This window comes from Gopherus flavomarginatus (genome assembly GCF_025201925.1).
Source record: "Gopherus flavomarginatus isolate rGopFla2 chromosome 11 unlocalized genomic scaffold, rGopFla2.mat.asm SUPER_11_unloc_1, whole genome shotgun sequence".
Taxonomy (NCBI): Eukaryota; Metazoa; Chordata; order Testudines; family Testudinidae; genus Gopherus; species Gopherus flavomarginatus.
In genome coordinates this window covers 549,498-562,571 of record NW_026114602.1, presented here as the reverse complement: position 1 = coordinate 562,571, position 13,074 = coordinate 549,498, and the positions used below count along the sequence as shown (strand labels likewise).

The following is a 13,074-nucleotide window of genomic DNA, read 5'->3' as shown; positions in this document are numbered from 1 at the left end:
TTGGCTAAAAGTGTTGTCTTTGGTGTGAGATCTAAGGTGCAATTGACCTTGTGTAAGTGACTGATCTTTTGGGACTGGGAGTTACCTGAATATTATTGTGATTTTTGGTGTAAGGCAAGCTGACCTGGGTGGCAGGAAAGACTGGAGTGTGCAAGGAGACTGTCTGTGACTCCATGGTAAGGCTGTAATAGTGCTTGAGGCACTCATGTTTGATAATTAGTTGGAGAGATCTAAGTATAGAACACACAACCAGTTGGGGGGTTTGTGTCCTCGTTGGTCATGTCTGCCCTGAGTTTGGCCCTCATGTTAGTGAGCCAATCCAGACAATATAACATCTATATCCCAAACAAGTGCCCTAACCACTAGGCTAGAAAGCTAATTTCTTTTTCAGGTTTTCATTTTGATCAGAAATTCCATGCTGGAACTGAGAAACCATCCTGATGAAATTTTCAGCTAAACCCAATATGTTTCCTTGATATGCTTGCCAGAGAATGTTGCGAAGGCCAATGCTATAACAGGATTAAAAAAAGAACTAGATAAATTCATGGAGGATAGGTCCATCAATGACTATTAGCCAACAAGGGTTAGGGATGGTGTCCCTAGCTTCTGGTTACGAGAGGCTGGGAGTGGGCAGCAGAGGATGGATCACTTGATGATTGCCTATTCTGTTCATCCCCTCTGGGGCACATGGCATTGGCCACTGTCGGAAGACAGGATATTGGGCTACAGATTGGAATTTTTCAATGGGAAACAGTTTTGCAAAAAAAAAAAAATTGACAAGCTCTAGGCCTAAGTGATGTAAGACCCACCGAAAGTCAGAAGAGTGTACGTGACTTAGGAGTAGAAATTCTAGAACTGTCAATGGGACTTATGAAAAAAAAAATGCCTACTCTGTCCTGAGCAGAGAGCAAAATTATTGTCAAGGTGAGGCATGAAGAGAATGTGCCAAATCCTGAGGCTTTCTCAGGGGTAAGTGGAGAAAGGTGGATGGGCTAAATCATCAAGACAGAAAAGATAGCATATTGTCAGCCACCCATTGCATCCTCGTAGGCCTTAGAGGACTGTTGAGTGGTGCTCTCATCTCTATTGTGGAGGTGGAATGTTGCACAAGAAAGAATGATGTTCAGTAGCACCCATTTTCCCTTATCTTTTATTAGTTTTAGTCCCAGATTTCTGAGTCTTCACTTTAGCACATCCAAACAAGTATTCAACATGTTTAAATGTCTTATGATCTCTCATGTCTTTACAGATGGACGTCATAGCTGGGACAGAAATAAGAAACCGAACCATCGTGCAGGAGTTCATCCGCCTGGGCTTTCATGGCACTTGGTATTTTCAGATGTTCCTTATTGTGGTGTTTTCAGTTATGTACTTCCTAACCATCATAGGGAATATGTCTATCATAGCCCTAGTGAGGACCCACCCATGCCTGCACACTCCCATGTATTTCTTCCTCTGCAATCTCTATTTCCTGGAGATCTGGTACACCACAGCATGTGTCCCCAAGGCCATTGGCATCATGCTGGTAACAAGCCAAACCATTTCATTCACTGTCTGCCTCCTGCAATTGTTTTTTCTCCTCTCCATGGGCTCCACAGAATGTTTCCTCCTGGCCGTCATGGCCTATGACCGCTATCTGGCCATATGCCACCCATTGCGCTACAGCTCCCTCATGAACAGGACTTTCTCTGTTCATCTGGCCCTCCTCTCTTGGCTGTGTGGGTTCCTGGCTATCTCTGTGCTGACAACTCTAATATCCAGATTGTCCTTCTGCGGCCCTAAAGTCATCAATCATTTCCTTTGTGACATTGATGCCTTGATAGCACTCTCCTGCACAGACACACGCTTTGTTGAGCTTGCAATGTTCATTGTCTCAATCATTGTTCTTGTGATCTCATGTGTGATAACCCTGGTCTCCTACATTCACATCATCTCCACCATCTTGAGAATATCATCATCTCAAGGCCAGCAAAAGGTCTTTTCCACTTGCTCTGCCCACCTCACTGTTGTGACTATTTGGTACAGCTCCACCATTTTTCTCTATGTCAAGCCTTCTGCACAGAACTCATTGGATTTGAACAAAACTATCAACATCTTTAACACTGTCGTAACCCCTCTATTAAACCCTTTCATTTACACTCTAAGAAACAAAGAGGTGAAGGAAGCAATGGGAAAGGCATTAAGAAGAATGCTAAGTGGTTTTGAAACAGCATGGATTTAGTAGAATTGTAATCCAAAAGACCAAAAATTTAAATAAAATGACTGATGGTCATTGATATAATTGAATATGAGGCAAAAGGATTAAGTTATACATTTTCAGAGGACAGTCTACTCCTTTTCTCTTTCAATTGAAGGTGGACACCTGCATCATATCTCAAACCCAAATGTAACATTTCCTTATACTGTACGTCACTGTGGCTTTGTTTTACAGCTTTCCTGAATTACTATAACAACCGGCTATTCACTCACAGATGAGCTCAAGTGGGAGGAGGCAATTTGTTTTATGCTGAAGATTCCAAGATGCTAGGTTTCAGTGTCACTTAGCAGGATCTCTGTGTATGCTCCCATTGTTAATTGAATTATGCCCAAAGGAATTACGTTCCCAACTCTCATTGGTTGTTAGAGCTAGATCAAACTGCCATTTTCAAAGCAGCCCATGTGAATTAATTGCCCAGAACTTACTGAATTTCAATAGAAGTTAGGTTTCTAACTTTCTTAGCTGCTTTAAATTCCATCTTTCACACTCGAGCTCCCCTTCTTATGTTTACCATATAAGCCTTGTTTTGCAGTAGTGGGAACTTAAATGATGTCATGGAACTTCAAGGAAGAAGGCCTTAGCAGTTAAAAACTGACCTGGTTTACAGGGCAAGTGAAGGGAGTTATAAAAAGTAAAAAGTAAAAATGATATATAACAAACAAAAGAAAGGAGAATTTGATAGCAATGGGTATAAATCAGAAGTAAGTAATTGTATAAAATTAATATGAGAAGATAAGGGACACAATGAGAAATCTTTGGTCAGTTGAGTTTAGGACAATACTAGTTTGTTTGTTTGTATGTTTGTTTGTTTGTTATAAGGAACAAAAAGATATTGTCTCTTTCCAGCTAGAAAAGCTATAATTATAATAAATAATGCAGAAAGTGCCAAAGTGTTCAATAAATATTTCTGTTCTCTGTTTGGGGAAAACACATTATATAGTCTTTTCATATGGCCATGAAAAAACTCTTTCTCTTCCACTGGTATTTCAGGAGGATGTTAAACAGCAACTACTAAAGTTAGACATTTTAATCAGCAGGTCCTGATAACTTGCATCCAGGAGTTATAAAAGAGCTGGCTGAGGTACTCCTAGGACTCTTAATATTTATTTTCAGTAAGTCTCAGAGCACTGGGTGAGTGCTAGAAGATTAGAATAAAGCTAAAGTTGTGCCAAATTTTAAATGGGTAAACAAGATGTCCCGGGTAATTATAGGCCAATCAGCATGACCAATCTCAGGCAAGACAATGAAGTGGTTGAAATGAGATTCAATTAATAAAGACTTAAAGGAGGGTAATATATTCAAATGCTAATTTACATGGTTTTATGGCAAATAGATATAGTCAAGCTAACTTGATCTTTTGTGTGTGTATAAAGTGTTTGGTTAATAAAAGTAATATTGTTGATGTAATATAATTAGACTTTTCTAAAGAGTTTGACTTGGTCAAGCAAGAAATTTTGATTAAAAAACTAGAATAATATAAAATTAACCTGACACAGAAATGGATTGAAAATTGACTGATAGGTAGGGTATCAAAGTGAACCTGTAAATGGGGAATTGTCATCTAGTGGCTGTGTTTCTCATGGGGTCCCCAGAACAATCACTTCCTATTTAAAATTTTTATCAATGACCTAGAAGAAAACATAAAATCAACAGAAATAAAGTTTCCAGATGTCAGGAAAGTCGGGGGGAGGGGTAAAAGAAAAGAAGAATTGCCGAGAAAGCCTTTGACGGTCTGGAGTGGGAGTATCTCAGACATATTTTGGTAAGCTCTGGTTTTGGAAATCAGTTTTCTAAGGGTATATTATTCCTGTAAATTCAACCTGGAGCATCTGATTTGGTTAATGGTCACCAGTCTCCACCTTTCAATTGGTTATGAGTGCAAGACCAGATTGCCTCTTACCCCTGTACTGTTCGCATTGGCAATAGTGCCATTTGCAATAGATGAGAGAAATAGCCCCTTGGTAACAGATATCAAAGCATCTTCTGGTATAGAACACAAAATAGCTCTGTATGCTGCCGAAGTCTTACATTTGCAGGATGATCCAGAAGCCTTGTTAAAACTATTGTCAGCTACATACATTTAAATGGGTAAAGGTATCTTTAAAGAATTTAGGAATAAATAATTGAGAAGAAACATAAAAATCTGTTAAAGGCAAATTACCCTCCTCTGTGGGATAAAATAATAAAAGATTTGGAGGAATTGAACAAATATGATTTTTTTTTGGCTAGGCAGGGCAGCTTCAGTAATGAAGAATGTCCCCCCCCGCATAAGTTATTATTTTTGTTTCAGTACATCCCTGTTGGTATGCCTGAAATGACATTAAAAAGATGGCATGGTGTGCTATTAAAATTCATATGGAAACATAAAAGACAAAGGGGGAGTTCTAAAGTTCTGTGTAAATCTACAAAGAGGGGTGGATTACCTTTCCTAATCTGGTTTATTATTATTACGCATCACAATTAAAAGACGTGATAATCTGGCCTAACAATAGACCATCGAAATACCAGGTTAAAATCAAACAAGGCTCGTGCAGAAATATAGCTATTTATAGAAATTGTTGGGTTAAAAAGAAATGTAGGTCATCAAAAATTTTTGAAAATCACCCATACATCTAGACTATGTTAGCATCTTTGGAGAAATTCCAACTTTGTTTTAAATTTCTGTTGCCGATGCTGAAGCCCTCCCCTAATGGCTTTCATTAATAATCAGGAATTTATCTCTAGAATATATCAAAGTGAGCATTCATAGAATCAAAGATCTAGAGGTTATCTAATCCAGTCATTGTGTGTAAGAGTTGAGATTACTCAATTCAGACAGCTGTTCCTGAATCCTGGTTTGAAATCAAACCAAAAGTTATGTAAAAATGTAAATAACATAAATATCCTGTATTTTCAACATTTACAAGTCAAACATTTTACTGGGTAATCCGTGTCTATTTAGCCTTTTAACCACATTTGAGGAGCTGAATCAGGAGCAAGCTGGAACAAAATGTTTAATTTGTAAGATACATGCAATTTTGTTTGAAAAGGATGTTAATAAGAAAACAATCCAGATAAAATGATGGGAGAGGGATTTGGACCTGGATTGAGTGGAAATTGACCTGGATGAGTGGGTCGGTACACAGGAAAGAAGATATACATCTTCAATCTGTGTAGCTCATAAAGAAAATGCTTATGAGTTAATGTGCATATGGCATTTGACTCCAGTTATGATCCACCACATTTTTGCTACTAGGAAGGCACACTGTTGGACAGGTTGCAGGCAAAGGCACAAAATGAACTCAAACTAGCTATGAGAATAAAGGGAAACAAGAAGACTTTTTATCAATACATTAGAAGCAAGAGGAAGACTAAGGACAGGGTAGGCCCACTGCTCAATGAGGAGGGGGGTAACAGTAACGGGAGACTTGGAAATGGCAGAGATGCTTAATGACTTCTTTGTTTCGGTCTTCACTGAGAAGTCTGAAGGAATGTCTAGTATAGTGAATGCTTACGGGAAGAGGGTAGATTTAGAAGAGAAAATAAGGAAAGAGCAAGTTAAAAATCACTTAGAAAAGTTAGATGCCTGCAAGTCACCAGGGCCTGATGAAATGCATCCTAGAATACTCAAGGAGTTAATAGAAGAGGTATCTGAGCCTCTAGCTATTATCTTTGGGAAATCATGGGAGACGGGGGAGATTCCAGAAGACTGGAAGGGGGCAAATATAGTGCCCATCTATAAAAAGGGAAATAAAAACAACCCAGGAAACTACAGACCAGTTAGTTTAACTTCTGTGCCAGGGAAGATAATGGAGCAGGTAATCAAAGAAATCATCTGCAAACACTTGGAAGGTGGTAAGGTGATAGGGAATAGCCAGCATGGATTTGTAAAGAACAAATCGTGTCAAACTAATCTGATAACATTCTTTGATAGGATAATGAGCCTTGTGGAGAAGGGAGAAGCGGTGGATGTGATATATCTAGACTTCAGTAAGGCATTTGATACAGTCTCGCATGATATTCTTATAGATAAGCTAGGAAAGTACAATTTAGATGGGGCTACTATAAGGTGGGTGCATAACTGGCTGGATAACCGTACTCAGAGAGTAGTTGTTAATGGCTCCCAATCCTGCTGGAAAGGTATAACAAGTGGGGTTCCGCAGGGTTCTGTTTTGGGACCGGTTCTGTTCAATATCTTCATCAACGATTTAGATGTTGGCATGGAAAGTACGCTTATTAAGTTTGCGGACGATACCAAACTGGGAGGGATTGCAACTGCTTTGGAGGACAGGGTCAAAATTCAAAATGATCTGGACAAGTTGGAGAAATGGTCTGAGGTAAACAGGATGAAGTTCAATAAAGATAAATGCAAAGTGCTCCACTTAGGAAGGAACAATCAGTTTCACACATACAGAATGGGAAGAGACTGTCTAGGAAGGAGTATGGCAGAAAGAGATCTAGGGGTCGTAGTGGACCACAAGCTTAATATGAGCCAACAGTGTGATACTGTTGCAAAAAAAGCAAACGTGATTCTGGGATGCATTAACAGGTGTGTTGTAAACAAGACACGAGAAGACATTCTTCCGCTTTACTCTGCGCTGGTTAGGCCTCAACTGGAGTATTGTGTCCAGTTCTGGGCACTGCATTTCAAGAAAGATGTGGAGAAATTGGAGAAGGTCCAGAGAAGAGCAACAAGAATGATTAAAGGTCTTGAGAACATGACCTATGAAGGAAGGCTGAAGGAATTGGGTTTGTTTAGTTTGGAAAAGAGAAGACTGAGAGGGGACATGATAGCAGTTTTCAGGTATCTAAAAGGGTGTCATCAGGAGGAGGGAGAAAACTTGTTCACCTTAGCCTCCAATGATAGAACAAGAAGCAATGGGCTTAAACTGCAGCAAGGGAGATTTAGGTTGGACATTAGGAAAAAGTTCCTAACTGTCAGGGTAGTTAAACACTGGAATAGATTGCCTAGGGAAGTTGTGGAATCTCCATCTCTGGAGATATTTAAGAGTAGGTTAGATAAATGTCTATCAGGGATGGTCTAGACAGTATTTGGTCCTGCCATGATGGCAGGGGACTAGACTCGATGACCTCTCGAGGTCCCTTCCAGTCCTAGAGTCTATGAGTCTATATGAGTCTATGAAAGGGGAACATACTTGCACATGTTGTGATTGTGTATAGGAATTAGCCAATTTTGGGAGGAAGTAATTAAAGAGATTCACTTTATGACAAAATGCCAGTTTCCCAGAGATCCCCTGGACTTCTTACTTAATGCTCCAGTAAAGGCTTTACATTTTAAACAGAACAACATGTTAATTTCTTTTATTTAATTGATAGCAGTAATACTCTATATTGCACAATATTGGAAAAATATGATGTCTCCTCCTATGGAACTGGGATATTGTCAAAAATGGATTATCCTTGTAATTGAAAAGCTTTCACACCAAGTACATACACAAGTGAAGTACCAAAGAGAGGCTAGTCAGGGTTAGACTAGATGACCCTTGTGGTCCTTTCTAACTCTATGGCTCTATGATTCTGTGAGAAGAAAGGGTCCCCAATCAGCAAGCCAGAATCTTGAGCCAGATTCTTTGAATATTAATCTGACCCTGAATAAGTAATGTATAATATAATAAGTTAATGTTTTATTGCAACTTTGATGTAATAAAAAGCTTCAAAAAGAAAAATATATTAGTACTATTCATGGAAGGAAATGTTCAGAGATGCATAGGATAGTTTCTAATCTCTTGAAAAAGACATGTAGACTTGTCGCAGCTGTTCATTAGAGCCAATCCAATGATAATTTTTAATGGAGTTTTTGTTTTCCTCCACTGAGTTATTTGTGAACTTATGTTGATTTATTGTAATGTTTTGCCAAATAAATTGGATGGTCAATCTCTTTTGCCTGTGGGTTGTTCTTTCATGAGCTGGTCATTTTGACTTTTTTTTGAAATTCACACTTGATTGCTAACATCCATTGCTAATTTTGCTTTAGAGACATCAAATTTCTGAAAGCATTTACCTGCAGACTTTTTCAGGGCTTCTTGACTTCCTCTCCACTGAACCTCCAGAACACCTGAAATGCTAACTGCTCTCTGATTTCAGTCACTTGTGTCACCTTACGGGATGTTGCTCTTCTTTAGGAAAGTGAACACTTTGCTTCCAACCTTTCGCAGGGCACCTTTGACCTCCTTGTTCCTCAGGCTGTGGATGAGGGGGTTGAACATGGGAGAGATGACTGTATAGAGCAGGGAGTAGGCCTCGTTTAAAGCTGGTGACTGGTTACCTGCAGGAGCTACATAAACAATAATGACAGTGCCATAGAAAATCGAAACAACTGGGAGGTGTGAGGAGCAGGTGAAGGAGGCTTTTTGCTTCCCAGTGGTGGAAGGAATCCTCTGGATGGTCAAGATGATCTTATAGTAGGAAGTCAAGATTAGTAGAAATGAGACCAGGGTCACACAGGCAGACACTGTGAAAGACAGAAATTCAACCAAATGGGTGTCAGTACAGGAAAGTTTTAACAGAGGCATGAAATGACAAAAGAAATGGCCAACCTCCTTGGAAGCACAGAAAGGCAACATAAAAGTCAAGACCATCATTGCTATAGGAGTCAGGAAGCCAGTTATCCAACAACCAGCTGCTAGCTGAAGGCAAACCTTAAAGTTCATAACGGATGCATAAGACAACGGATGGCATATCGTTAAATACCGATCTTAGGACATGACTGATAAAAGGAGGCACTCAGAGACTGCCAAAGATCCAAAAATGTACAACTGGGCTACACAACCCATGAATAAAATCACTTCCCTCACTGTAAGGAAACTTCTTAGCATCTTGGGGACAATGGTGGTGGTGTAGCAGATCTCCAGGAAAGATAAGTTACCCAGGAAGAAGTACATGGGGGTATGTAGATTGTGATCAGCTGCTATCACCAGAACAATTACAATGTTGCCGGACATGGTTATGGTGTAGATGAATAAAAATATCACAAAGAGTAAGGGCTGCATTTCACGGAAGTCTCCAAACCCCAGAAGAATGAATTCTGTGATGGCTGTTTGATTCTCTTTTTCAGTTACACCCATATGTTCCATCTGAAGAAAAGGAAATGGACACAATGGAAAATTAAGTGATTCATAGATTTCAAGGTCAGAAGAGACCATTATGATTATATATTCTGACCTCTTGTTTAACACAGGTCAGAGAACATCACTGAAATAATTCATTTTGAACTAGAGAGTATCTCATAAATGGTATTATTCAATGGAACCTCATCAATTACAATCACCTTAAAGGTAGTACAGGTGACAAGAATATGCTTCATCTGAACCAAACTCCCAGCTCAAATCCTAGAAATAACAAAAATTAAAGAGAAAGAATGTCGACATACCCCATACGCACATTCAATATCATCAGAAAATATGGGCGAAATTTAGTAGGATTGTTTGTCTACTTCAATAGTGCTTAAGAAGAGATCCAAAAGATAGATCTATCTATCTATCTATCTATCTATCTATCTACCTATCTATCTATCATACCTACAATAAGTATGATGAATTAGAAACTGAATAACAAATATAGACAATAGTATTAAATATGATATAGACTATTATGGTAGTTATCCCCATGCAGAAATGCAGAAATTAATACAAAATAGGTATAAAATGCTACCAAATCTGAATTCTCCACCCATTTACACCTCTGGTGGCACTTTACACTACTGATGCATTTGCTTTGAACAGGTGTAAATGACAACACAGAATACAAAATTGGAAAGAATCAAATCCAAAAGTTTTACTGTATATTTTGTATTATGGTTCAGTTGCTTGTTGTTCACAAATGCCAGAAAAGACTGATTATATTTATCCTGATTAACAACTGAAGCCACTTTTACCTTTTGGCTGTGGCCTTTATATGTAATTGTAACCCTTGCTTTCACCTCTCCAACAATCAGAATCTTGTTTCTCTGGTTCCCTCTTCTCACAGCATGTTGTCCTCTAAAGTAAATAAAAGTTACATGAAAATATACATCATCCCCATTTTTGACCTTCAAACAGTGAATTGTGTATTAGCAGTCCCAACTCAGAAATATATAAAGACATATTGTCTCATTTGATAACCCAAAAGGGACTAATTACACTATTTATAGAGTGTGATCAGTACTGTTATTTAAACCAGATTAGTAGGTCTTGTGGGGATATTCTCCTCTCAGCCACCATATCTGAGGGCTTGGTCCAAAGCCCTTTGAGCTCAATGGAATGGTTCCTACTGGATCAGACACTAAGCTGTTGCAGTTAAAAGGTGAAAATTATGCCCCTTTTGGCTTAATCTAGCTATCTTTCTCACAGAAGGCCAGATTCACCTCTGCGCAGATGGCTAGCACCCTAACAATGGGCTATGAGAAGTGATTTAAGGTGATTACATTCCCCCAACCCACTGTATTACAACATGGATTGGGATGCTTAGATGTCAATAAAGATGAGCTCCATGTCTTTCGTTCCTTCAGGGATGTTGGAAAGTCCTTAAAAATAGTAAAGTGCCTGCATCAATTTTGCATCTATCTATCTATCTATCTATCTATCTATCTATCTATCTATCTATTTATCTATCTATTTATCTATCTAAATTCCTCCTCGTTATCCACACCTCAGAGCAATGAGGAACATTGAGGAAGGAAGTAGGTGGTTTTGCAACAAACTGGACCTAATTTTCCTCTCATTCACACTGTTTCTCCATTGACACAACTCCACTAAAGTCAATGTAGGGACTTGATTTCCTAAGAGACTGAGAGGTTTATGCACCCAACTCTCACTGTCTTTCAATTAGATTTAGGTACAATTTAAAAACCCCTAAGTGACTTAGGACCAGATTTTTTATGATATTTACCTGCTTCAAGGTCCTGCTGGGTACATAACAAATGAGAGGTAGGCACCTGCCCTGCTGAGGTGCTATGAAAAATCTCACTGTCACAGATTAACAAGGTCTGGTCTATGTCCTAACCTTTAACCAGTTTCCTGGGAGTGCCCCTTTAGGGTACTGGACCCTAAGGACACACATTGGCTCACTGGGGAAATCCTCTGGTCTCCACCACTCTGAAACTGAGCCTGTAGTCATCAGAAATACTCATCTCTCTGTGTGGCTCCCTGAGTGAGTGCAGCCAAGCCAGACTTGCCCGGTCCCTTCAGAGCACAACTCTCTCAGTATCCGCGGTGTCAACAGGCAGCCCTTTCAGAATAAGGTGACCGTTCATGTAGCCTACAGCATCTGAAAGCCCTTAGGTTAGCATTATGAAGCAAAGGCTAAGAGAGAGTTCACACTGGCCAGAGTCAGGGCTCCTCTGATCCATACTGTTGGAGGGTGTATTTTGGCTCAATCTCTCCCCATCCCCTTCGTCTCTCAGTCCCCACTGAGCGGCTGAGTTTCAGTGAGCCTAGTTCTTAACACAGACATCTGACACCTTCTCCCTTTACTCCCCATCTCAGGGTTTTTACTCTGCTTCCCTGCGAGGGGGAGAGTACCCAACTTTCAGCAATTAAGGCTTCCCATTATCTTTCCAGATTCTCCACTGATATTTATCGATTACAGCCCAGACAGTTCTAGTGGCTCTACGTCTCCGACATGTAGCCTGCTCTCCCATGTCCCAGGGAGAACATCATTTCTTTCCCCGAAGGGGTAGTGACGCCAAGGGGGCTGGTACAGAAGCCATACGGGATTTCCCCACATTTTCCGCACCCACTAGGGGATATATTAGGAACCACACTGCTGAGCATTATGATGTCTAATCTTTAGGCACCTAGACAATAGAAAAACCTGAGTTAGGTGTCCAGGCTGCCTGTGTAATGCACAGAGACAGATGGGCACCTAAAAATGGGATCCACAAAACCCAGCAACCTGGGTGGTTCCCCCACTAAGCCAGATGCTGATGAGAGGAGGGTGTCTTAGGCTCCGCCCTTCTTTGGGAAGTTGGCACCTATTTCTGCTTGGCACCCACAACCATAAGCACTCTCCTAGAGTCAGGTGTCTTATCATACACAAAGAGCAAGCCAAGCACCTTCTGTTCAAAATGGCTTTCAGTTTCAATTAAAGGGGAAAAAAGTGAAAGCAATATTTTCACGCGAGAGACAGAAACAGAGCATAGTGTGTATGATTGCTCAGTAGATTTTTCAAAAGCACAAATGGTAGTTAAGCACCAGACTCCCACGAAAAGACAAACGCTTCTAGGTGACTAGTTGCCATTTGTGTCTTTGAAAATCTCCATTTCTGAAAACAAAATGACATTTAAATGAATCAGTAGAATAGAGTACAACAGAATGAAATAGATGATTTTTTCACACAATGGTTTTATAACAAAAAATCCCATTTTATTCTGAAACTTAACTTTTAGCAGAAAAATTGACTGTATCTTTCAAATTTTCTTTTTTTTCCCATCCTAAGATAACCATCATTACTCTTACATATTTTTGGGTACATTAAAATATTAGATAATTAATCTCAATTTGATTCTGAAACAAAAATGTTAAAAAATATTGATTTGAAATTAATGCTGGTCCGAAAATGCTGAGTTTGTTCTGCAGAAAATTTTAACTTTGCATCAAAAAAACAAAAAACAGAACGTTGGCCTATTTTTCTTACATAAACACAATTTTTTTGGCAAAAAACTTAATATACAAAAAAAATTGTAGAAAAGAAAAATAGTTTTGTTCAAAAGCTTCCATAAAAGCTGCCTGGCATTCTATTTTCCAACCAAAATTTAAATGTTTTTGATGAAAGCATACAGTTTGCACAACATTTTCATTTAGTCCCAAACCTAATTTTTTGTTGGAAAAACAGTTCAGTTT

At 39.2% G+C, this 13,074-nt stretch overlaps 1 protein-coding gene and 1 pseudogene across 1 annotated transcript; one reads left to right on the top strand and one right to left on the bottom strand.

The window, feature by feature from the left end:
• The first annotated feature begins 1,282 nt into the window (after window positions 1-1,282).
• Window positions 1,283-2,221, top strand: LOC127040868 (olfactory receptor 6F1-like). Its single transcript, XM_050935426.1, has one exon. The coding sequence runs from the start codon at window positions 1,340-1,342 to the stop codon at window positions 2,219-2,221; it is 882 nt and encodes a 293-aa protein (XP_050791383.1). The 5' UTR covers window positions 1,283-1,339.
• A 6,134-nt stretch (window positions 2,222-8,355) lies between these two features.
• Window positions 8,356-9,399, bottom strand: LOC127040867 (olfactory receptor 5V1-like; annotated as a pseudogene).
• Window positions 9,400-13,074: the final 3,675 nt, after the last annotated feature.